Here is a 24,073-nt window from a genome sequence, read left to right as displayed (position 1 = left end):
GAAACAAATGACTAATTATTACTATTATTCCTGTATTTATACCACAACGAAATGACAATCTGTCCAAGTAGGTTTCCATAGAGCCTCACCCCATGTAATGCTCAGCCTGAGCCTCTGCTTGTAAATTGTGTCTATTGGAAGAAAACACCATGGGTGGAGATTGTGATAATGCCGATACATTATTTGATTGACCAACAGCGTCCCTTAGAGTCCAACAGCATGAATGTCATGTGCAGGAGTGGGGTATAGTAAAGTAAGTAAAAAGGTTAAATGCATGCGTATTATCTATTATTTAATTTGTGAATTAATCCAGTGATAAAGCAGAAGCTTAAAATAACCACAGGGCAATTACAACAAAGCCTTTTTTAAATGCACATTGCACTAATTGTCACCATAATATAAGTAGCTTGTTTAAGAGCACGGCAGGAATATTTGATCGAGCTCTTACAAAGATGAACGAATAACACATTTATTTTAACATACCAAACTAAACTATTTCATGAACCACATTCACTATATTTCCATTTCCTACTCTACTTGTACATTCAAAGAGGCAACACGTTAAGGAATAAAACATTAGAAGGCCTTAAGCAAATGTCTAGTTTATAGGCATAGTGCGGTATCGGGGTAAAACCTGTGCTGACGTGTATTATTAAAATCCATTATAAGTCGGCCATACCGGCCCTGACAAAAAGGATAATCTTTATGGCGTCTGGCATTTCATTTTAAAATACAAAGTTACTGACATAGGGAAGTTGTAGACAAAGTAGTCACACTATAGGTCATAGCATAGCGATATACGCTGTCCATGGTGCTGAAAATTAAACAAAATTATGGCAATAGCTACGAAATTATTAAAAGAAAATCTAACATTATATCACGATGGGGGAAAAAAGCCTCACATATCCAAATAAAGCACAAAACCAAATTCCTATTATTTATACTTTAGACTTCTTCTTTGACTCACCTCTAGAGGAGAGTCTGGTTCATCCAGGATGCTTTTTTCACTCTGTATCCGTTGCATTGTGCCTGTAAAACTGGGGTCCATGATCAGTATGTTCTGACTGCCAATTCTGCCGAATTTACAGTCACTCTGTCTGGAATCAGTCGTCCTGCACACGTCGTAATTGTACACGTGAGGTAGAGTCCCTGACCCCAAAGTGTCTGAATAACGTGGTGGATAATATGGAATGACTGGGAGACTGGCCTGATATAGGCGGGCCTGTCTCCATCTGTATATTTTAACTGATATAATAAGAACTAAAGATGTGATGAAGAGAAAGGAAACTACAGCCAAAGCCAAGACTAAGTAAAAAGTGATGTTGTCATTGTACTCCTTTTCGTGTGTAAAGTCAATGAACTCTGAGAGAACTTCAGGGAAGCTGTCAGCCACCGCCACGTTAACATTGACTGTAGCTGAACGAGAGGGCTGTCCGTTGTCCTCCACTATAACAGTCAGTCTTTGTTTCACAACATCTTTATCAGTCACTTGACGGATGGTTCTTATTTCTCCATTTTGTAATCCCACTTGAAACAACGCCCTGTCTGTGGCTTTCTGTAGTTTATAGGAGAGCCAGGCATTCTGTCCAGAGTCCACATCAACAGCCACAACTTTAGTGACCAGGTAGCCCATATCTGCTGAACGAGGTACCATTTCAGCCACCAGAGAGCTACCACTCTGGACTGGATACAGAACCTGAGGAGCGTTGTCATTCTGGTCCTGGATCAGTATGTTTATAGTCACGTTATTACAAAGTGGAGGAGAGCCTCCGTCTTGCGCCTTGACAACAAATGACAGCTGTTTGATCTGTTCATAATCAAATGAGCGTACTGCATGTATCACTCCGCTTTGAGTATTAACTGATACATATCCAGATATTGGAGACCCATTAATACTAGAATCTTCAAGAATATACGAAACACGAGCATTTTGATTGTCGTCGAGGTCATTAGCTCTAACAGTGAGCACAGATACACCCGGTGCGTTATTCTCATTAATAAACTCATTGTAAAACAGCTGTTTGAACACTGGGGCATTATCGTTCACGTCAGACACCTTTAGATGAAAGTTTATATGACTTGAAAGAGGGGGTGATCCTGAGTCAGTTGCAACTACAGTGATGTTATAGTCAGAAACAGTTTCACGGTCGATTGCGCCATCCGTCACCAAAGTGTAGTAATTTCTTAAATTCGATTTTATTTTAAAAGGTGAATTTCGGTCTACAGTACAAGTCACCTGTCCATTATTACCCGAATCTATGTCTTTAGCATTAATTATGCCAATAGTTGTGCCAGGAGCAGAGTCCTCAGACACAGGGCTAGTGAATGACATGACGTTTATGACAGGTGCATTATCATTCGCATCAATGACGTCAATTATCACCTTACTGGAATCCGTTAATCCACCTTGGTCTTTTGCTTCGATTCTGAGTTCATACTTTTTATCTTTTTCAAAATCTATTGCTCCTGAAACAGATAATAACCCGGAGGTTGAATCTATAGACAGTAAATCAGCCAGATTGCTCTTCAGGTTTGCGAGTGAATATGTGATATATCCGTTTGATCCACTGTCTGCATCTGTAGCATTAACAGTTACAATTTTAGTACCCTTTGGTGCGTTTTCCATCACTGTAGCTCTATACACGGACTGGTTGAAAACCGGAGCATTGTCATTAGCATCTAAAACTGTGATGTCAATATTTACTGTACCAGATCTCGGAGGTGTGCCTCCGTCTACTGCTATCAGCTGTAGAGACAGTCGAGGTTGCTCTTCTCTATCTAATGATTTCTGTAACACCATTTCAACATATTTACTCCCATCAGGATTTACGTGTTGTTTCAAAACGAAATTGTCGTGTGAGGTTAAAATGTAATTTTGTAGACCGTTAACTCCAACATCGGGATCCTCTGCGTTGGCCAACATAAATCGTGCACCACTATTTGCTGACTCAAGTATTTCCAGTGAAACATCTGTTTTCTTGAACACTGGAGGGTGATCATTGACATCTAATACTTCGATTGTGATATGGTGAAGTTCCATTGGATTCTCTAAAATCATTTCAAAGCTGAAGCTGCACGGAGTGACGTCGCCACAAAGCTGTTCTCGGTCTATTCTCTCATTCACGACCAGAATCCCTTTGTCTGTCTTCAGCTCCGTGTACTGGACGCTTTCTCCGGTGACGATACGAGCCCGACCAGAACGGAGCCGTGTGAGATCTAATCCGAGGTCCTGTGCTACATTACCAATAAGAGAGCCTTTCTTCATCTCCTCTGGAATAGAATATCGAATTTGACCATTGACAATATAGCACATGCAAACTAACAACATTAGCGGCCCTATATGTCCACAGTTTAAGCGCCATTCTCCAGGTTTATGTCCAAAAGCCATGTCGAGAAAGGTAAAATCCTCAAATGAAATTCGACTGTCCCGTTCATTAAACAATTAGAGGCATACACTCTGTGTTATACCTATAATATCCGTCCTGTTACGTCTCTTATAGCTTGAGCTTATTCTGTGCCTTGTCTAGGCTACATTGCAGTGATATAAGGAGGTCTACTGACACGACAGTGACGACACCCTTTTCAAAAATGTATTTCATTGTTCAACAGCGTCCCTTAGAGTTCAAACAAGGGAACACCAACTACGTGGAAACGGCGTATCAACCATATATAATTTCCAACTTTAACGTAATTACATCAAATTCGGCAGCAAAAAATAATATATTAAACGTCATGATTTCTTCATAGAAGCTCACATTAAAATGGACTATTCTGAACCAACAAAATCCATAGCACAGAGATCACGTGTTTTAAGTGTGGGCTATATAATGTCAGATGTGGAGACAATGGCGTAATAACGTAACACAACTTAACATCAAGCAGCACCTCCAAATACACTTAACTGCACACATCTACACACACACTAACATCCAAACTCAATTCTAACTAAATCAAACAAATGCAGGTGTTTGTGGCAGCCCTGCATGCCTCACCTCCCCAAAACAAAATCCTCAGAAACCGACTGTTTCAACAAGTCCAGACCGTGCAAATCCTATAAACGCTATTGCTTAATTTAAAACTGTATATTTAAACATCTAAAGGGCACTATCAATGGTGATCTATCGCAAGATAAAGAATGTGTAATTCAAATAAAACAAACACCAATATACTACTAATATATTATTATTATTATTATTATTATTATTATTATTATTATTATTATTATTATTATTACATATTATTATGTGTATTATTATTAATAATATTATATTTAAAGGACCCAGGACTAATAGTAGACTGACAGACTTGAGAAGATGAAGAAAAAGGCAACAGATTGTGAACTTTTACTGAAAGAGGAGCTGTCCGCTTTGTAGTGCTGAAAATGCCAGGGCAGATTACATTGCAGCGACGCACTACGATCATTGTTTTGTCTAAATGTCTACGCTCAAACATAATTTCGACTCACCTCCAACGGAGAATCTGGTTCATCAAGTAGGCTCTTTTCACTCTGTATCCGCTGCATCGTTCCTGTAGCACTGGGATCCATTATCAGTATGTTCTGACTACCAGCTCTGCCGAATTTACAGTCACTTTTCCTGGAGTCAGTTGTCCCGCACACCTCGTAATTGTACACATGAGGGAGAGTCCCTGTCCCCAAAGTGTCTGAATAACGTGGTGGATAATATGGAATCACAGGGAGACTGGAATGATAGAGGCGGGACTGTCTCCATCTGTGTATTTTTACTGATATAATAACAACTAATGACGTAATAAAGAGAAAGGAAACTACAGCCAAAGCCAATACTAAGTAAAATGTCAGGTTGTCATTGTATTCCTTGTCGTGTGTAAAGTCAGTGAACTCTGAGAGAACTTCAGGGAAGCTGTCAGCCACTGCCACGTTAACATTGACTGTAGCTGAACGAGAGGGCTGTCCATTGTCCTCCACTATAACAGTCAGTCTTTGTTTCACAGCATCTTTATCAGTGACTTGACGGATAGTTCTTATTTCTCCATTTTGTAATCCCACTTCAAACAGAGCCCTGTCTGTGGATTTCTGCAGTTTATAGGAGAGCCAGGCATTCTGTCCAGAGTCCCCATCAACAGCCACCACTTTAGTGACCAGATAGCCCACATCCGCTGAACGAGGCACCATTTCAGCCACCAGAGAACCACCAGATTGAACTGGATAGAGAACCTGAGGAGCGTTGTCATTCTGGTCCTGGATCAGTAGGATTACAGTAACATTACTGCAGAGTGGAGGAGAGCCTCCGTCTTGTGCTTTGACAACGAATGACAGCTGTTTGATCTGTTCGTAATCAAAAGAGCGTCCTGCATGTATCACCCCGGTCTCAGCATTAACTGACATATATGCAGACACTGGGGATCCTCCAATATTAGATTCCTCAAGGATATAAGATATGCGAGCATTCTGAGTCTCATCTGGGTCTTCAGCCTTAACTGTGAGTACATTTGCACCTGGAGAGTTATTCTCTCCAATAAACGCACTGTAAACGCTCCTTTCAAATACTGGAACGTTATCATTAACGTCAGAGATCTTGAGATGAAAGGTTCTCATACTTGAAAGAGGGGGTGAACCTGCGTCGGTTGCAACTACAGTGATGTTATAGTCAGAAACAGTTTCCCTATCTAATACAGCATCAGTCACCAACGTATAGTAATTTCTTAAATTCGATTTAATCTTGAAGGGGGAGTTTTGGTTTATAACACAGCTCACCTGCCCGTTTTCCCCTGAATCTAAGTCCTTAACATTAATAATGCCAATAGTTGTGCCAAGGGCCGAGTCCTCAGAGACGGGGCTTGTGAATGACATAACACTGATGATAGGTGCATTATCGTTTACATCGATAACTTCAATTATAATTGTACTGGAATCTGTTAAACCGCCTTGATCTTTTGCTTCTATTCTCAATTCATATTTCTTGTCTTTCTCATAGTCAATTACACCGGTTACGAAAATCACACCTGTGTTTTCATTAACTGACAATATATCAGTCAGGCCACCATTGAGATCAGAAAAATAGTAAGATATCAAACTATTGGTTCCAAAATCAGTATCGCTGGCGTTAACAGTAGTAACATATGTGCCTTTTGGTGCATTTTCCATCACCGTCGTTTTGTAGATTGATTGATTGAATACAGGTGCATTATCATTCACGTCTAACACGGTGATATTTATATTTACTGTACCAGATCTCTGCGGATTTCCACCGTCCACTGCCATCAACTTTAAAAACATTCGGGGATGCTCCTCTCTGTCTAGGGGTTTTTGAAGCACCATTTCAGCATATTTCTTTCCATCTGCACCAGAACGTTGCTTCAGAACAAAATTATCATTTGGGGTTAAAACATATTGCTGAAGTCCATTGACGCCTACATCTGGGTCCTCTGCACTTGCCAAAGAAAACCTGGCACCATTACTAGCTGATTCGCTAATTTCAAAATTGATGCTATTTTTCTTGAATTTAGGTGAATGGTCGTTTACGTCTAAGATTTCGACTGTAACATGATGCAATTCCATTGGGTTTTCTAATATGATCTCGAAGCTAAAGCTACACGGAGTGACGTCGCCACAAAGCTGTTCTCGGTCTATTCTCTCATTCACGACTAGAATCCCTTTGTCCGTCTTCAGCTCGGTGTACTGAACGCTTTCCCCAGTGACGATACGAGCCCGACCAGAACGGAGCCTTGTCAGATCCAAACCCAGGTCCTGTGCCACGTTACCGATCAGAGAGCCTTTCTTCATCTCCTCTGGAATAGAATACCGTATTTGACCACTGACCCCATGATTGAGATGAAGCAGAAAAAACAACAGTTTCCATGTCCGCCCATAACCAGAGCGATATATTCCAAACGCCATGATGTAGATTACAAGAAGAGATACGAATTTGATAGAGATAATTAAGAACAACCAAATGTAGAATTTCTACACTAATCTAAACAAGATATAATTATTCGTATTGTATTTCTACCACGACGAAATGACAATCTGTCCAAATGGGTTTCCATCGAGCCTCACACCATGTAATCTTGCTCAGCTCTCCAGCCTGAGCCTCTGCTTGTGTCTATTGGAAGAAAACACCATGGGTGGAGATTGTGATAACGGTGATACATTATTTGATTGACCAACAGCGTCCCTTAGAGTCCAACAGCATGAACGTCATGTGGAAAAAAGTTTGGGTTAAATGCGTATTATCTATTATTGTGAATTGAATCCAGTGATAAAGCAGAAGCTTAAAATAACCAAGGCAATTAAGATCAAAGCATTTCATTAAATGGACATACCCAGTCACACTATAGGTCATAGCATAGCGATATACGCTGTCCATGGTGCTGAAAGGTAAAATTAAACCAGCAATAGCCACCCAATTAATTTCTAAAACTAACATCACGATGGGAGGGGGGGGGAGCGTTACTGAAAACACAAAACAAATTCATATTGTTTATACTTTAGTTACCGAGTTCTTTGACTCACCTCTAGAGGAGAGTCTGGTTCATCCAGGATGCTTTTTTCACTCTGTATCCGCTGCATTGTGCCTGTAAAACTGGGGTCCATGATCAGTATGTTTTGACTGCCAGTTCTGCCGAATTTACAATCACTCTGTCTGGAATCAGTCGTCCTGCACACGTCGTAATTGTACACGTGAGGGAGAGTCCCTGACCCCAAAGTGTCTGAGTAACGTGGTGGATAATATGGAATCACTGGGAGACTGGAATGATAGAGGCGGGCCTGTCTCCATCTGCATATTTTAACTGATATAATAACAACTAAACACGTGATGAATAGAAAGGAAACTACAACCAAAGCCAAGACTAGGTAAAACGTCAGGTTGTCGTTGTACTCCTTTTCGTGTGTAAAGTCAGTGAACTCGGAGAGAACTTCAGGGAAGCTGTCAGCCACCACCACGTTAACATTGACTGTAGCTGAACGAGAGGGCTGTCCGTTGTCCTCCACTATAACAGTCAGTCTTTGTTTCACAACATCTTTATCAGTGACTTGACGGATAGTTCTTATTTCTCCATTCTGTAAACCCACTTCAAACAGCGCCCTATCTGTGGTTTTCTGCAGTTTATATGAGAGCCAGGCATTCTGTCCAGAGTCCACGTCAACAGCCACCACTTTAGTAACCAGATAGCCCACATCTGCTGAACGAGGCACCATTTCAGCCACGAGAGAACCACCACTCTGGACTGGATAGAGAACTTGAGGAGCGTTGTCATTCTGGTCCTGGATCAGTATGTTTATAGTCACGTTATTACAAAGTGGAGGAGAGCCTCCGTCTTGCGCCTTGACAACAAATGACATCTGTTTGATCTGTTCATAATCAAATGAGCGTACTGCATGTATCACTCCGCTCTGAGTATTAACTGATACGTATCCAGATATCGGAGACCCATTAATATTAGAATCTTCAAGAATATACGAAATTCGAGCATTTTGATTTTCGTCGAGGTCATTAGCTCTAACAGTGAGCACAGATACACCTGGCGCGTTATTCTCATTAATAAACTCATTGTAAAACAGCTGTTTGAAAACTGGGGCATTATCGTTCACGTCAGACACCTTTAGATGAAAGGTTCTATGACTTGAAAGAGGGGGTGATCCTGCGTCGGTAGCCACTACAGAAATGTTATAGTCAGAGAAAGACTCGCGATCTAATCCAGCATCCGTCACCAAAGTGTAGTAATTTCTTAAATTCGATTTGATTTTAAAAGGCGAATTTCGGTCTACAGTACAAGTCACCTGTCCATTATCACCTGAATCTATGTCTTTAACATTAATTATGCCAATAGTTGTGCCAGGAGCAGAGTCCTCAGACACAGGGCTAGTGAATGACATGGTGTTTATGACAGGTGCATTATCATTCACGTCAGTAACCTCAATTATCACCTTACTAGAATCCTTTAGTCCACCGTGGTCTTTTGCGTCAACTCTTAGTTCATACTTTTTATCTTTTTCAAAATCGATGGTTCCTGAAACCGATAATAACCCGGAGGTAGGATCTATAGACAGCAAATCAGCCACATTGCCCTTCAGGTTTGCAAGTGAATATGTGATATAGCCGTATGATCCACTGTCTGCATCTGTAGCGTTAACAGTTACAATTTTAGTACCCTTTGGTGCGTTTTCCATCACTGTAGCTCTATACACGGACTGGTTGAAAACCGGAGCATTGTCATTAGCATCTAAAACTGTGATGTCAATATTTACTGTACCAGATCTCGGAGGTGTGCCTCCGTCTACTGCTATCAGCTGTAGAGACAGTCGAGGTTGCTCTTCTCTATCTAATGATTTCTGTAACACCATTTCAATATATTTACTCCCATCAGGATTTACATGTTGTTTTAAAACAAAATTGTCGTTTGATGTTAAAATGTAATTTTGCAGGCCGTTGACTCCAACGTCAGGATCCTCTGCATTTTCCAGCGAGAATCGTGCACCAATATTAGCCGACTCACTTATTTCCAAAGCAATATCTGTTTTCTTGAACACTGGAGAGTGATCATTTACATCCAATACTTCAATTGTGATATGGTGAAGTTCCATTGGATTCTCTAAAATCATTTCAAAGCTGAAGCTGCACGGAGTGACGTCGCCACAAAGCTGTTCTCGGTCTATTCTCTCATTCACGACCAGAATCCCTTTGTCTGTCTTCAGCTCGGTGTACTGAACGCTTTCTCCAGTGACGATACGGGCCCGACCGGAACGAAGCCGTGTGAGATCCAAACCCAGGTCCTGTGCCACGTTACCGATTAGAGAGCCTTTCTTCATCTCCTCTGGAATAGAATAGCGAATCTGACCACTGACAACGAGTAAAAAATAAACCAACATCAGCGTTGGTGCACAAAACAAACGCCATTTTCTTCCAAATGTCGTCATGTCGTAAAATGCAAACTCCAAATATTCGGAATTACAAAACCCTTTCAAAATGTCAAAGAAATATCTACTCTCATATGTTCATGCCAGAAGAATACACAATGTGTTAAAGTTACATCTAGATTATAGCCTATAGTCTTGCCTAGCCCCTTCGAGCTTATTCTCTATCTACATTGCAGTGATATATGAAGGATCACTGCTGACTAGCTAGCACTGACTGACGCCCCAAATAAAACATTTCGTTGTTCAACAGCGTCGCTCAGAGTTCATTCAGGGAATACAAAACATTTGGAAATCACTAGTGAGACCATACAGTAGCTTGTAGATATGATGCAACATCATAGTATTAGTATTAGTATTAGTATTAGTATTAGTAGTAGTAGTAGTAGTAGTAGTAGTAGTAGTAGTACTAGTAGTAGTAGCAGAAGCATTACTATATTAGCCTATACTAGTTATGAATGCTCTAATTCTCTATAGGAATGGAAAACGAAATACCACCATTCAATAGTAAAAAAAAATATAACACTATCAGAGAATAATTAATTTGGTGCAGGTGACAAATATACTCAACCTTCAGTCACCTAGTTATGTTAGATATGTTGTGCTCAAAAGTTGAACCAAAGACGGATAGTGAACATTTATTGAAATAGGAGCTATCCATGCCTTAGTGCTGAAAAGGCCAGGGCAGATATCTCTCTCTCTCTCTCTCTCTCTCTCTCTCTCTCAAGAAGAGTGTGTCTCCAGAGTAGTGTGTGTGTGTGTGTGTGTGTGTGTGTGTGTGTGTGTGTGTGTGTGTGTGTGTGTGTGTGTGTGTGTGTGTGTGTGTGTGTGTGTGTGTGTGTGTGTGTGTGAGTGTGTGCATGATATCATATTTCACAAACTTTCACTGATATACAGTAAGCGCGGTCTTTGGTGTGTTTCAGAACCAAGGACAGCGCCATGGCAGGGAAAAGACTACACGGTCGGTCGGTCAGTCTCTCTCTCTCTCTCTCTCTCTCTCTCTCTCTCTCGCTCTCTCTCTCTCAACAAAGATGGATGGGGAGATATATCAGATGTACATTATCTAATGACTAAAACCGTATGTTATGAACTCACCTCCAAAGGAGAGTCTGGTTCATCCAGGATGCTCTTTTCACTTTGTATTCGCTGCATCGTCCCTGTAGAACTGGGATCCATGAACAGTATGTTCTGACTACCAGCTCCTCCGAACTTACAGTCACTCTTTCTGGAGTCAGTCGTCCTGCACACCTCGTAATTGTACACATGAGGGAGAGTCCCTGTCCCCAAAGTGTCTGAGTAACGTGGTGGATAATATGGAATCACAGGGAGACTGGAATGATAGAGGCGGGACTGTCTCCATCTGTGTATTTTCACTGATATAATAACAACTAAACATGTGATGAAGAGAAAGGAAACTACAGCCAAAGCTAACACTAAGAAAAACGTCAAGTTGTCGTTGTAATCCTTGTCTTGTGTGAAATCAGTGAACTCCGAGAGAACTTCAGGGAAGCTATCAGCCACCGCCACGTTAACATTGACTGTAGCTGAACGAGAAGGCTGTCCGTTGTCCTCCACTATAACTGTCAGTCTTTGTTTCACAACATCTTTATCAGTGACTTGACGGATTGTTCTTATTTCTCCATTCTGTAACCCCACTTCAAATAGAGCCCTGTCTGTGGATTTATGCAGTTTATAGGAAAGCCATGCATTCTGTCCAGAGTCCCCATCAACTGCCACCACTTTACTGACCAAATAGCCAACATCTGCTGAACGAGGCACCATTTCAGCGACCAGAGAGCCGCCACTCTGTACTGGATACAGAACCTGAGGAGCGTTGTCATTCTGGTCCTGGATTTGTATTTTTACAGTCACATTACTACTGAGTGGAGGAGAGGCACCATCCTGCGCTTTAACAACGAAAGTCAAGTGTTTGATTTGTTCGTAATCCAACGAGCGTACTGCATGTATCACACCGCTCTCAGCGTTAACCGAAACATACCCAGAGGCCGGGGAGCCGCCAATATCACCGTCTTCGAGTATATAGGAAATACGATTGTTCTGGTTTTCATCCGTGTCTATAGCCTTTATGGCAAGGACAGAAACGCCAGGAGAGTTGTTTTCTGTGATAAATGCATTGTAAATTGTCTGAGGAAATGTAGGGGCATTGTCGTTTACATCACTAATCTTGAGATTAAATGCTCTCTTGCTTGAGAGAGGAGGTGATCCTGCGTCCGTCGCAACTACAGTAATATTATATTCTGAAACAGTTTCACGGTCCAACACGGAGTCAGTTAAGAGAGTGTAGTAGTTCCTTAAATTTGATTTGATCTTAAATGGAATATTTTGATCTATAGTACAAGTCACCTGTCCATTTTCTCCAGAATCCAAGTCTTTAACGTTAAGTATGCCGATGGTTGTACCTGGAGCGGAGTCCTCTGGCACAGGGCTAGTGAATGACATGACATTAATGACTGGTGGATTATCGTTTATATCTGTAACCTCAATGTCAATTTTACTTGAATCTGTTAATCCACCTTGATCTTTAGCTTCAATTCTGATTTCAAATCGTTTATCCTTTTCATAATCGATCCTACCAAGCACCGATATGGTCCCAGTAGCTCTGTCTATATGAAATATGTCAGAAATAGTAACTTTGGTTTTTGAAAAATAATACGCTATCTGCCCATTCAAGCCACTATCTGAATCACTCGCATTCACGGTAGTAACATACGTGCCTTTTGGTGCATTTTCCATCACGGTAGCCCTGTACACGGATTGATTAAAAACCGGGGCATTGTCATTAGCATCTAAAACAGTAATATCTATATTCACTGTGCCAGATCTCGGAGGAACACCCCCATCTACAGCCAATAGTTTTAACGAAAGGCGGGGCTGGTCTTCTCTGTCTAAAGGCTTTTGGAGAACCATTTCAGCATGTTTGCTGCCATCTGGGTTGTCATGTTGTTTCAAAATAAAATTATCATTCGCAGTCAAAATGTAGTTTTGCAGACCGTTATCACCGACATCACTATCATCCGCACTCTCTAAAACGAAACGTGAGCCGAGTGTAGCCGATTCACTAATCTCGAACTGCAAGTGAGAGTTTTGAAATATGGGTGCATTATCGTTCACATCGAGTATTTCTATAGTAATGTGATGCAGCTCCATTGGGGTTTCTAGTAACATTTCAAAGCTGAAGCTACATGGAGTGACATCCCCACAAAGCTGCTCTCGGTCTATCCTCTCATTCACGACTAGAATCCCTTTGTCTGTCTTCAGCTCGGTGTACTGAACGCTTTCCCCGGTGACGATACGAGCCCGACCAGAACGGAGCCTTTTAGTATCCAACCCCAGGTCTTGTGCCACGTTACCAATAACGGCACCTTTCTTCATTTCCTCTGGAATGGAATATCGAATCTGGCCACCGACTGTATTAACCATATAAAGGAAAAAAATGAGTAGGCCAACTTGACGTCGCAATCCACAACACAATCGCCATCTCATGGATAAGGCAAAAAAGGCAATATATCCTCGAGGTGCCATCTTAGCAAAGGAAAATAACAGTGCAATGTTGGTCTTTCGTTGGTGTTTCGTGGAGAAACAAATAGTATAGTCCGTTCCTCAAATGTAGGCCATTTATATTTGATGTTATATCAGCCTTTAACAAATGTAAGATATCCTTCGTGCCACAACTGACTGAATCTCTCCGCCGCAAAGCAAAATGCAGAGGGTGGGTCCGTGGGATGAATGGCTTGCATCACTACACTACACAGAGGCGTTCCACTGAACAATAGCGTCCCTTAGAGTACAAACAGTGAATCCCAAGTAAATATATCAAATTCGTATGACGCCAGATAGCATTTACAAGGGAGGGAGGGAGAGGGAGAGAGAGAGAGAGAGAGAGAGAGAGAGAGAGAGAGAGAGAGAGAGAGAGAGAGAGAGAGAGAGAGAGAGAGAGAGAGAGAGAGAGAGGAGAGAGAGAGAGAGAGAGAGAGAGAGAGAGAAGAGAGAGAGAGAGAGAGAGAGAGAGAGAGAGAGAGAGAGAGAGAGAGAGAGAGAGAGAGAGAGAGAGAGAGAGAGAGAGAGAGAGAGAGAGAGAGAGAGAGAGAGAGAGAGAGAGAGAGAGAGAGAGAGAGAGAGAGAGAGAGAGAGAGAGATAACATGGCAGGAGATTTATTTTATTTATGATGGGGCTACAACAGTGAGTGGCCTAACAACCTGTGAATTTGGAGAAGTAGACCACGAGACAGCACTGCCCTATACTATCCACCTCATAGAGTTCGATAATATTGCAAAATATTGTGTATAGAAATTGGAAACTGTCATAAGCAATAGAATTAACAACATACTTCGAAGACACGAAAACGAGCAGAAGCTTAAAAAGGCGCTGTCCATGGTCCTGAAAAGCTGTAAAAGCAGTCTTTAGAATTGCCGAATGCAAAAATAAACGAACAAAGAAATAAATTTGTTCCTGAATGACGAAGTTAACCGTGATGTTTTTACACATGCACAGGACATTGATTAAAATGTAATTGCTGTCTTCATGTGTCCAATATAGTGTTACATATTTTATTTCAAACTGCATTAAGGGTGTTTTCAGGTACTATTATGATCATTTGTTAAATCACTTGTTAACTCACCTCTATAGGAGAGTCTGGTTCATCCAGGATGCTCTTTTCACTGTGTATTCGTTGCATCGTCCCTGCAGAGCTGGGGTCCATGATTAGTATGTTCTGACTACCAGCTCTGCAAAAGTCACTCTTTCTGGAGTCAGTCGTCCTACACACCTCGTAATTGTACACATGAGGGAGAGTCCCTGAGCCCAAAGTGTCTGAGTAACGTGGTGGATAATATGGAATCACTGGGAGACTAGAATGATAGAGGCGGGACTGTCTCCATCTGTATATTTTCACTGATATAATAACAACTAAACACGTGATGAAGAGAAAGGAAACTACAGCCAAAGCCAAGACTAAGAAAAACGTCAGGTTGTCATTGTACTCCTTGTCCGTGTGTGTAAAGTCAGTGAACTCTGAGAGAACTTCAGGGAAGCTGTCAGCCACCGCCACGTTAACATTGACTGTAGCTGAACGAGAGGGCTGTCCGTTGTCCTCCACTATAACAGTCAGTCTTTGTTTCACAACATCTTTATCAGTGACTTGACGGATGGTTCTTATTTCTCCATTTTGTAATCCCACTTCAAACAACGACCTGTCTGTGACTTTCTGCAGTTTATAGCAGAGCCAAGCATTCTGTCCAGAGTCCACATCAACAGCCACCACTTTAGTAACCAGATAGCCCACATCTGCTGAACGAGGCACCATTTCAGCCACCAGGGAGCCACCACTTTGGACTGGATACAGAACCTGAGGAGCATTGTCGTTCTGATCTTGAATAAATATCATCAGAGTCGCATTGCTACTGAGTGGAGGGGAGCCTCCGTCCTGGGCCTTGACACGTATTTGAAGTTGTTTGATTTGTTCATAATCAAAAGAACGCACAGCATGTACAACACCTGTTTCAGAGTTTATAGATACAAAACTAGAGACTGGCGTGCCACTGACCTGACTGTCCTCCAGGATGTATGAAATCCTAGCGTTCTGATTCCAGTCAGAGTCCCGTGCACTGACGGTAAATATGGATATGCCAGGGGAATTGTTCTCCGTTAGGTAGGCAGAATATACGTTTTCATCAAACAATGGGGCGTTGTCATTGACGTCAGAGATTCTAAGGTGCAATATTTTGGCACTGGAGAGAGGAGGAGAGCCAGAATCAGTCGCAGTTATAGTTATGTTGTATTCTGGTGTAGTCTCCCTATCAAGAGTCTGATCCGAAACCAAATTATAATAGTTAGTTAAAGATGATTGCATTTTAAAAGGAAGTTTCGAATCTATAGAGCATGTGAGCTGCCCGTTCCTTTCTGAATCTGCATCTTTGACATTTATGATTGCTATCTTAGTGCCAGGTGGGGCATCCTCTGACACGGGGCTTGAGAATGACATGATATTTATTACTGGGGCATTGTCATTGGCATCAGTAACTTCAATAATAACTTTGCTCGTATCAGTCAATCCTCCCTGATCTTTTGCCTCTACTCTGAACTCATATTTCTTGTCTTTCTCGAAATCTATCTGTCCTGATACGGATATGATGCCCGTGTTCTCATCGATTGTGAACGTATTTGGTATGGTCCCTTTAACCTGAGAAAACCCATATGTTATTTGACCATTTGAACCACTGTCTAAGTCAGTTGCATTCAATGTGGCGATGTATGCACCTTTGCGTGCGTTTTCCATTACAATAGCCCTATAGACTGACTGGTTAAAAACGGGAGCATTATCATTTACGTCTAAAACAGTGATATCGATATTTACTGTGCCAGATCGCTGTGGAGTCCCCCCGTCAACTGCTATCAGCTTCAAGGACAAGTGTGGATGATCTTCTCTGTCTAAAGGCTTTTGTAGGATCATTTCAGCATACTTACTTCCATCAGGATTTGTATGCTGCTTTAAAATAAAATTATCATTGGGGGATAGAACGTAGTTTTGTAAAGCATTAAGGCTGACATCAAAATCCTCTGCTGTCTTGAGAGGGAATTTCGCTCCAACTACAGCGGATTCGCTTATTTCAAATTGAATAAATTCCGTGGGAAAAACAGGCGAATGGTCATTGACGTCTGTAATTTCCACAGTTACTCGGTGTAATTCCATTGGGTTTTCCAAAATAATTTCGAAGCTGAAGCTACACGGAGTGACATCGCCACAAAGCTGCTCTCTGTCAATTCTCTCATTTACGACCAGAATCCCTTTGTCTGTCTTCAGCTCGGTGTACTGAACGTTTTCTCCAGTGACAATACGGGCCCGACCAGAACGCAGCCTTTTCAGATCCAACCCTAGGTCTTGTGCTACGTTGCCTATAATGGACCCCTTTCTCATCTCTTCTGGAATGGAATATCGAATCTGGCCACCGACTATATTAACCATGTAAAAGAAAAGAACGAGTAGGCCAACCTGACGTCGCAATCCACAAAATAATCGCCTTCCCACGGATAAGGGGAATATATGTCTTCGAGGTGCCATAGCAAAGAATACAATGGTGAATGGTGGTCCTTCGTTAGTGGAAAAAAAGTATAATCCGTTCCTAAATCAAATGTATTCAAATTAGATGTTCTATATTCTTTAACTGTAAGATAAAGAGATATCTGTCGTGCCCCATCTGACTCAATCTCTCGCGCAAGGTACTCTGCGCAGTCATGGGTGGGATGGTTGGCATGCACTATACACAGAAATGTTCCACTGAACAATAGCGTCCCTTTGAGTCTAAACGGTGAACTCCAAGTAAATATATTGAATAGAAAATATGTATATCTCTCTCACACACACACACACACACACACACACACACACACACACACACACACACACACACACACACACACACACACACACACACACACACACACACACACACACACACACACACACACACACACACACACACACACACACACACACACACACACACACACACACACACACACACACACACCTCCATTAACCTATAGGCCTCCAGATATTGGACAGAATACCGTACACGTTGTTGTTAGGGATGGTGGCATTAATTGTATTATAAATGTGCTGAATTGAATAGAATGTTTGTATAAAAAAGGCACTGTTTCAGCACTTCAGGACCACGGAGAGCGACAGAACAGCGCACTGAAGGCCTCCACCTCATATATACATGCTGTAAAATAATTAACACACACACACACACACACACACACACACACACACACACACACACACACACACACACACACACACACACACACACACACACACACACACACACACACACACACACACACACACACACACACACACACACACACACACACACACACACTTACTTACTTAATGGAATACATTTTCAAACTCACCAAAGTCGACATCTGAGAAATGTCCCCTGATTTGTTCTCTCGCTGCAGAGTTAGAGTATCATTTCCAGCACTATCGACGCTCACCAAACTTTGATTCATAGGCTGCATGTATTTGATGTCACTGCTTCTGGAGTCCGTCGTCCTGCACACCTCGTAATTGTACACATGAGGGAGAGTTCCTGACCCCAAAGTGTCTGAGTAACGTGGTGGATAATATGGAATCACAGGGAGACTGGAATGATAGAGGCGGGACTCTCTCCATCTGTATATTTTCACTGATATAATAACAACTACGCACGTGATGAAGAGAAAGGAAACTACAGCCAAAGCCAACACTAAGAAAAATGTCAGGTTGTCATTGTACTCCTTGTCTTGTGTAAAGTCAGTGAACTCTGAGAGAACTTCGGGGAAGCTGTCAGCCACCGCTACGTTAACATTGACTGTAGCTGAACGAGAGGGCTGTCCGTTGTCCTCCACTATAACAGTCAGCTTTTGTTTCACAGCATCTTTATCAGTGACTTGACGGATTGTTCTTATTTCTCCATTCTGTAATCCCACTTCAAATAGCGCCCTGTCTGTGGCTTTCTGTATCTTATAAGAGAGCCAGGCATTCTGTCCAGAGTCCACATCAACAGCCACCACTTTAGTGACCAGATAGCCCACATCTGCTGAACGAGGCACCATTTCAGCCACCAGAGAACCACCACTCTGGACTGGATACAGAACCTGAGGAGCGTTGTCATTCTGATCCTGGATCAGTATATTTACAGTCACATTACTACTGAGAGGAGGTGATCCACCGTCCTGAGCTTTGACAACTAAATTAAGTGATTTCATTTGTTCATAATCAAAAGAACGCACTGCATGTATAACTCCAGTTTCAGAGTTTATAGATACATAACTAGAGACTGGGTTACCACTGACCTGTGTGTCCTCAACCATATAAGATATTTTCGCGTTTTGATTCCAGTCAGTGTCCAGCGCACGGACGGTAAATATGGACGTTCCAGGGGAATTGTTCTCTATGACGTAGGCAGAATATGCGGATTTATCAAATAATGGGGCATTATCATTAACGTCAGATATTTTAAGGTTTAATATTGTGGTGCTGGAGAGAGAGGGAGACCCCGAATCGGACGCTATTATCGTTATGTTGGATTCTGCTGTTATCTCTCTATCAAAACGCTGATCAGAAATCAAATTATAATAGCCTGTTAAAGATGACTGGATTTTAAATGGAAGCTTAGCATCTATAGAACACACTATCTTTCCATTATTTTCGGAATCTGCATCTTGGGTTTTTATGATAGCAATTGTAGTGCCAGGAGGAGAATCCTCGGATATGGGGCTCGAGAACGACATGATATTTATAAATGGGGCGTTATCATTAACATCAGACACCTCAATTATAACTTTACTAGTCCCCGTTAAACCTCCGCGATCTTTGGCCTCTACTCTCACTTCATATTTCTTGTCTTTTTCATAATCTATCGAACCAGACACAGATATTCTACCCGCATTTTCATCAATTGAAAATATATCAGCTATGCTCCCTTTCATTTTTGAGAAACTAAATGTAATTTGTCCATATGAACCACTGTCTGCGTCTGTAGCATTTACTGTTGTGATGTAAGTGCCTTTTGGCGAGTTTTCCCTAACAACAGCCCTGTATACTGACTGGTTGAACTCAGGAGCATTATCATTGGCATCTAAAACTGTGATATCTATATTTACTGTACCAGATCTCTGTGGGGTGCCTCCATCCACTGCTATGAGTTTCAGAAAAAGGCTGGGTTGTTCCTCTCGGTCTAATGGCTTCTGGAGTATCATTTCAGCATATTTACTTCCATCTGGATTAGCATGTTGTTTTAAAATAAAATTATCATTCGGTGTCAAAATGTAGTTTTGCAACGTGTTCTGGCCCACGTCAAGATCCTCGGCACTCTCAAGTGGAAATTTTACTCCAATTGTAGCTGATTCACTTATTTCAAATCGAACATCAGAATTAGGAAAGACTGGTGCGTTGTCATTTACATCCAGTATTTCGACAGTTACTCGATGCAGTTCCATCGGATTTTCTAGAATAATTTCGAAGCTGAAGCTACATGGAGTGACGTCGCCACAAAGCTGCTCTCGATCTATTCTCTCATTCACGATTAGAATCCCTTTGTCTATGTTCAGCTCGGTAAATTGGACGCTTTCTCTGGTCACGATGCGAGCCCGGCCAGAACGGAGCCTTTTCAGATCCAAACCCAGGTCTTGTGCTACGCTACCGATTAAAGAGCCCTTCTTCATCTCCTCGGGTATAGAATACCTGATTTGACCAACTACCAAATTAAGCACGTACAGAAAAGAAATGAGCAGGCCAACTTGACGTCTCAATCCACAACACAATCCCCATCGCATGGGGAAGATATATATTCGAGGTGCCATCAGAACACGTAGTAGCCCTAGCTTACAATGGTCCTTAGCAGGGGGGAAAATATTTATTCCTAATCCAAATGGATTTCAACTCAAGGTTCTATATTTCTTCATGCGATAGTGTATCCTCCTACTTGCCCCAACTGACAGAGCTCTCCGCCTTATAGCACAGCAACACTAGATATAGGGTGGGACACTGAATGACTGGCAAGAGAAGTGTTTCACTGAACAATAGCGTCCCTTAGAGTCCAAACAGTGCATGTATGGGGAAATAAATAAATATACGATTTATCAATTTGCATATATCTCTACGCACGCACGCACGCACACACACACACACACACACACACACACACACACACACACACACACACACACACACACACACACACACACACACACACACACACACACACACACACACACACACACACACACACACACACACACACACACACACACACACACAGTATGTTGTGCGACATAGCTAATTAAAATAGGAGGGTATATAGGCCTATTAAACGAACAGACATAAACGTCTTTCAAACAGCTCCATTAACCTATAGGCCTCCATATATTGGACAGAATACCGTACACGTTCTTGTTAGGGATGATGGCATTAATTGTATTATACATCTGCTGAATTGAATAGAATGTTTATATAAAAAGGCACTGTTTCAGCACTTCAGGACCACGGAGAGCGACAGAACAGCTCACTAAAGGCCTCCTCCTCATATACGCTGTAAAATAATTATCTCACACGCACACGCACACGCACACGCACACGCACACGCACACGCACACGCACACGCACACGCACACGCACACGCACACGCACACGCACACACACACACACACACACACACACACACACACACACACACACACACACACTTACTTAATGGAATACATTTTCAAACTCACCAAAGTCGACATCTGAGAAAAGTCTCCTGATTTGTTCTCTCGCTGCAGAGTTAGAGTATCATTTCCAGCACTATCGACGCTCACCAAACTTTGATTCATAGGCTGCATGTATTTGATGTCACTGCTTCTGGAGTCCGTCGTCCTGCACACCTCGTAATTGTACACATGAGGGAGAGTTCCTGACCCCAAAGTGTCTGAGTAACGTGGTGGATAATATGGAATCACAGGGAGACTGGAATGATAGAGGCGGGACTCTCTCCATCTGTATATTTTCACTGATATAATAACAACTACGCACGTGATGAAGAGAAAGGAAACTACAGCCAAAGCCAACACTAAGAAAAACGTCAAGTTGTCATTGTACTCCTTGTCTTGTGTGAAATCAGTGAATTCTGAGAGAACTTCGGGGAAGCTGTCAGCCACCGCTACGTTAACATTGACTGTAGCTGAACGAGAGGGCTGTCCGTTGTCCTCCACTATAACAGTCAGCTTTTGTTTCACAACATCTTTATCAGTGACTTGACGGATTGTTCTTATTTCTCCATTCTGTAATCCCACTTCAAACAACGCCCTGTCTGTGGCTTTCTGTAGCTTATAAGAGAGCCAGGCATTCTGTCCAGAGTCCACATCAACAGCCACCACTTTAGTGACCAGATAGCCCACATCTGCTGAACGAGGCACCATTTCAGCCACCAGAGAACCACCACTCTGGACTGGATACAGAACCTGAGGAGCGTTGTCATTCTGATCCTGGATCAGTATATTTACAGTCACATTACTACTGAGAGGAGGTGATCCACCGTCCTGCGCTTTAACAACTAAATTAAGTGATTTCATTTGTTCATAATCAAAAGAGCGCACTGCATGTATTACTCCAGTTTCAGAGTTTATAGATACATAACTAGAGACTGGGTTACCACTGACCTGTGTGTCCTCAACCATATAAGATATTTTCGCGTTTTGATTCCAGTCAGTGTCCAGCGCACGGACGGTAAATATGGACGTTCCAGGTGAATTGTTCTCTATGACGTATGCAGAATATGCGGATTTATCAAACAATGGGGCATTATCATTAACGTCAGATATTTTAAGTTTTAATATTGTGGTGCTAGAGAGAGGGGGAGACCCCGAATCGGATGCGGTTACCGTTATGTTGTATTCTGGTGTTATCTCTCTATCAAAATGCTGATCGGAAATCAAATTATAATAGCCTGTTAAAGATGACTGGATTTTAAATGGAAGCTTAGCATCTATAGAACACACTATCTTCCCATTATTTTCCGAATCTGCATCTTGAGCATTTATAATAGCAATTGTAGTGCCAGGAGGGGAATCCTCGGATATGGGGCTCGAGAAAGACATGATATTTATAAATGGGGCGTTATCATTAGCATCAGACACCTCGATTATAACTTTACTGGTACCCGTTAAACCTCCGCGATCTTTGGCCTCTACTCTTACTTCATATTTTGTATCTTTTTCGTAATCAATCTGACCAGAAACAGATATTTTACCCGATATGTCATCGATTGCAAATATATCAGCTATGCTCCCTTTCATTTTAGAGAAACTAAATGTAATGTGTCCATATGAACCACTGTCTGCGTCTGTAGCATTTACTGTTGTGATGTAAGTGCCTTTTGGTGCATTTTCCCTCACAACAGCCCTGTATACTGACTGGTTGAACACAGGAACATTATCATTGGCGTCTAAAACTGTGATATCTATATTTACTGTACCAGATCTCTGTGGCGTTCCTCCATCCACTGCTATTAGTTTCAGAAAAAGGTTGGATTGTTCCTCTCGGTCTAATGGCTTCTGAAGCACCATTTCAGCATATTTACTACCATCAGGATTGGCATGTTGCTTTAAAATAAAATAATCGTTGGGTGTCAAAATGTAATTTTGCAAAGTATTCTGCCCCACGTCAAGATCCTCAGCACTCTCAAGTGGAAATTGTACTCCAGCTGCAGCTGATTCACTTATTTCAAATCGAACATCTTTATTAGAAAAGACTGGTGCGTTGTCATTTACATCCAATATTTCGACAGTTACTCGATGCAGTTCCATCGGATTTTCTAGAATAATTTCGAAGCTGAAGCTACATGGAGATACGTCGCCACAAAGCTGCTCTCGGTCTATTCTCTCATTCACGATTAGAATCCCTTTGTCTATGTTGAGCTCAGTAAATTGGACGCTTTGTCTGGTCACGATACGAGCCCGGCCAGAACGGAGCCTTTTCAGATCCAAACCCAGGTCTTGTGCTACGCTACCGATTAAAGAGCCCCTCTTCATCTCCTCGGGTATAGAATACCTGATTTGGCCAACTACCAAATTAAGCACGTAAAGGAAAAAAAATAGCAGGCAAACTTGACGTCGCAATCCACAACACAATCCCCATTTCATGGGGAAGATATTTCTTCGAGGTGCCATCAGAACAGGGAGTATCTTACAATGGTCCTTAGCAGGAAAAAAAACATTTATTCCTAATCCAAATGGATTTCAACTGAATGTTCTATATTTTTTCATGCGATAGTGTATCCTCCTACTACCAACTGACAGAGCTCTCCGCCTTATAGCACAGCAACACTAGATATAGGGTGGGACACTGAATGACTGGAAAGAGAAGTGTTTCACTGAACAATAGCGTCCCTTAGAGTCCAAACAGTGCAAGTATGGGAGAAAAAGAAATACGATTGATCTGTGTGTCCCCCACACACACACACACACACACACACACACACACACACACACACACACACACACACACACACACACACACACACACACACACACACACACACACACACACACACACGCACACGCGCGCGCGCGCGCGCACGTACACGCACACACACACCTACACCTTTGTGTGACAAAAGCTAATTCAAATA

General features: G+C 42.0%; 4 protein-coding genes across 4 annotated transcripts; all 4 read right to left on the bottom strand.

Moving 5' to 3' along the window:
* Positions 1–101: 101 nt before the first annotated feature.
* Positions 102–15,897, bottom strand: LOC310873749 (protocadherin gamma-A12-like; the record flags this gene model as incomplete). Its single annotated transcript, XM_083786301.1, has 3 exons — positions 102–131; positions 968–1,207; positions 14,767–15,897. The coding sequence occupies 3 exons, from the start codon at positions 15,895–15,897 to the stop codon at positions 102–104; spliced, it is 1,401 nt and encodes a 466-aa protein (XP_083642427.1).
* Positions 4,445–9,850, bottom strand: LOC310873274 (protocadherin gamma-A2-like; the record flags this gene model as incomplete). The annotated part of the gene is made up of 2 exons (XM_083785608.1): positions 4,445–5,341; positions 8,369–9,850. The coding sequence occupies 2 exons, from the start codon at positions 9,848–9,850 to the stop codon at positions 4,445–4,447; spliced, it is 2,379 nt and encodes a 792-aa protein (XP_083641734.1).
* On the bottom strand, positions 10,979–13,438 carry LOC310873272 (protocadherin beta-16-like; the record flags this gene model as incomplete). Its single annotated transcript, XM_083785606.1, has 1 exon — positions 10,979–13,438. One exon carries the CDS (start codon positions 13,436–13,438, stop codon positions 10,979–10,981), a length of 2,460 nt encoding a protein of 819 aa, XP_083641732.1.
* A 2,055-nt stretch (positions 15,898–17,952) lies between the features above and the next one.
* Positions 17,953–23,585, bottom strand: LOC310873748 (protocadherin gamma-A6-like; the record flags this gene model as incomplete). Its single annotated transcript, XM_083786300.1, has 3 exons — positions 17,953–18,028; positions 18,169–18,584; positions 21,180–23,585. The coding sequence occupies 3 exons, from the start codon at positions 23,583–23,585 to the stop codon at positions 17,953–17,955; spliced, it is 2,898 nt and encodes a 965-aa protein (XP_083642426.1).
* Positions 23,586–24,073: the final 488 nt, after the last annotated feature.

This window comes from Protomyctophum parallelum, assembly GCF_964188405.1.
Source record: "Protomyctophum parallelum genome assembly, chromosome: 16".
In the NCBI taxonomy this organism is placed as follows: Eukaryota; Metazoa; Chordata; class Actinopteri; order Myctophiformes; family Myctophidae; genus Protomyctophum; species Protomyctophum parallelum.
This window is presented reverse-complemented; position numbering and strand designations above follow the sequence as displayed.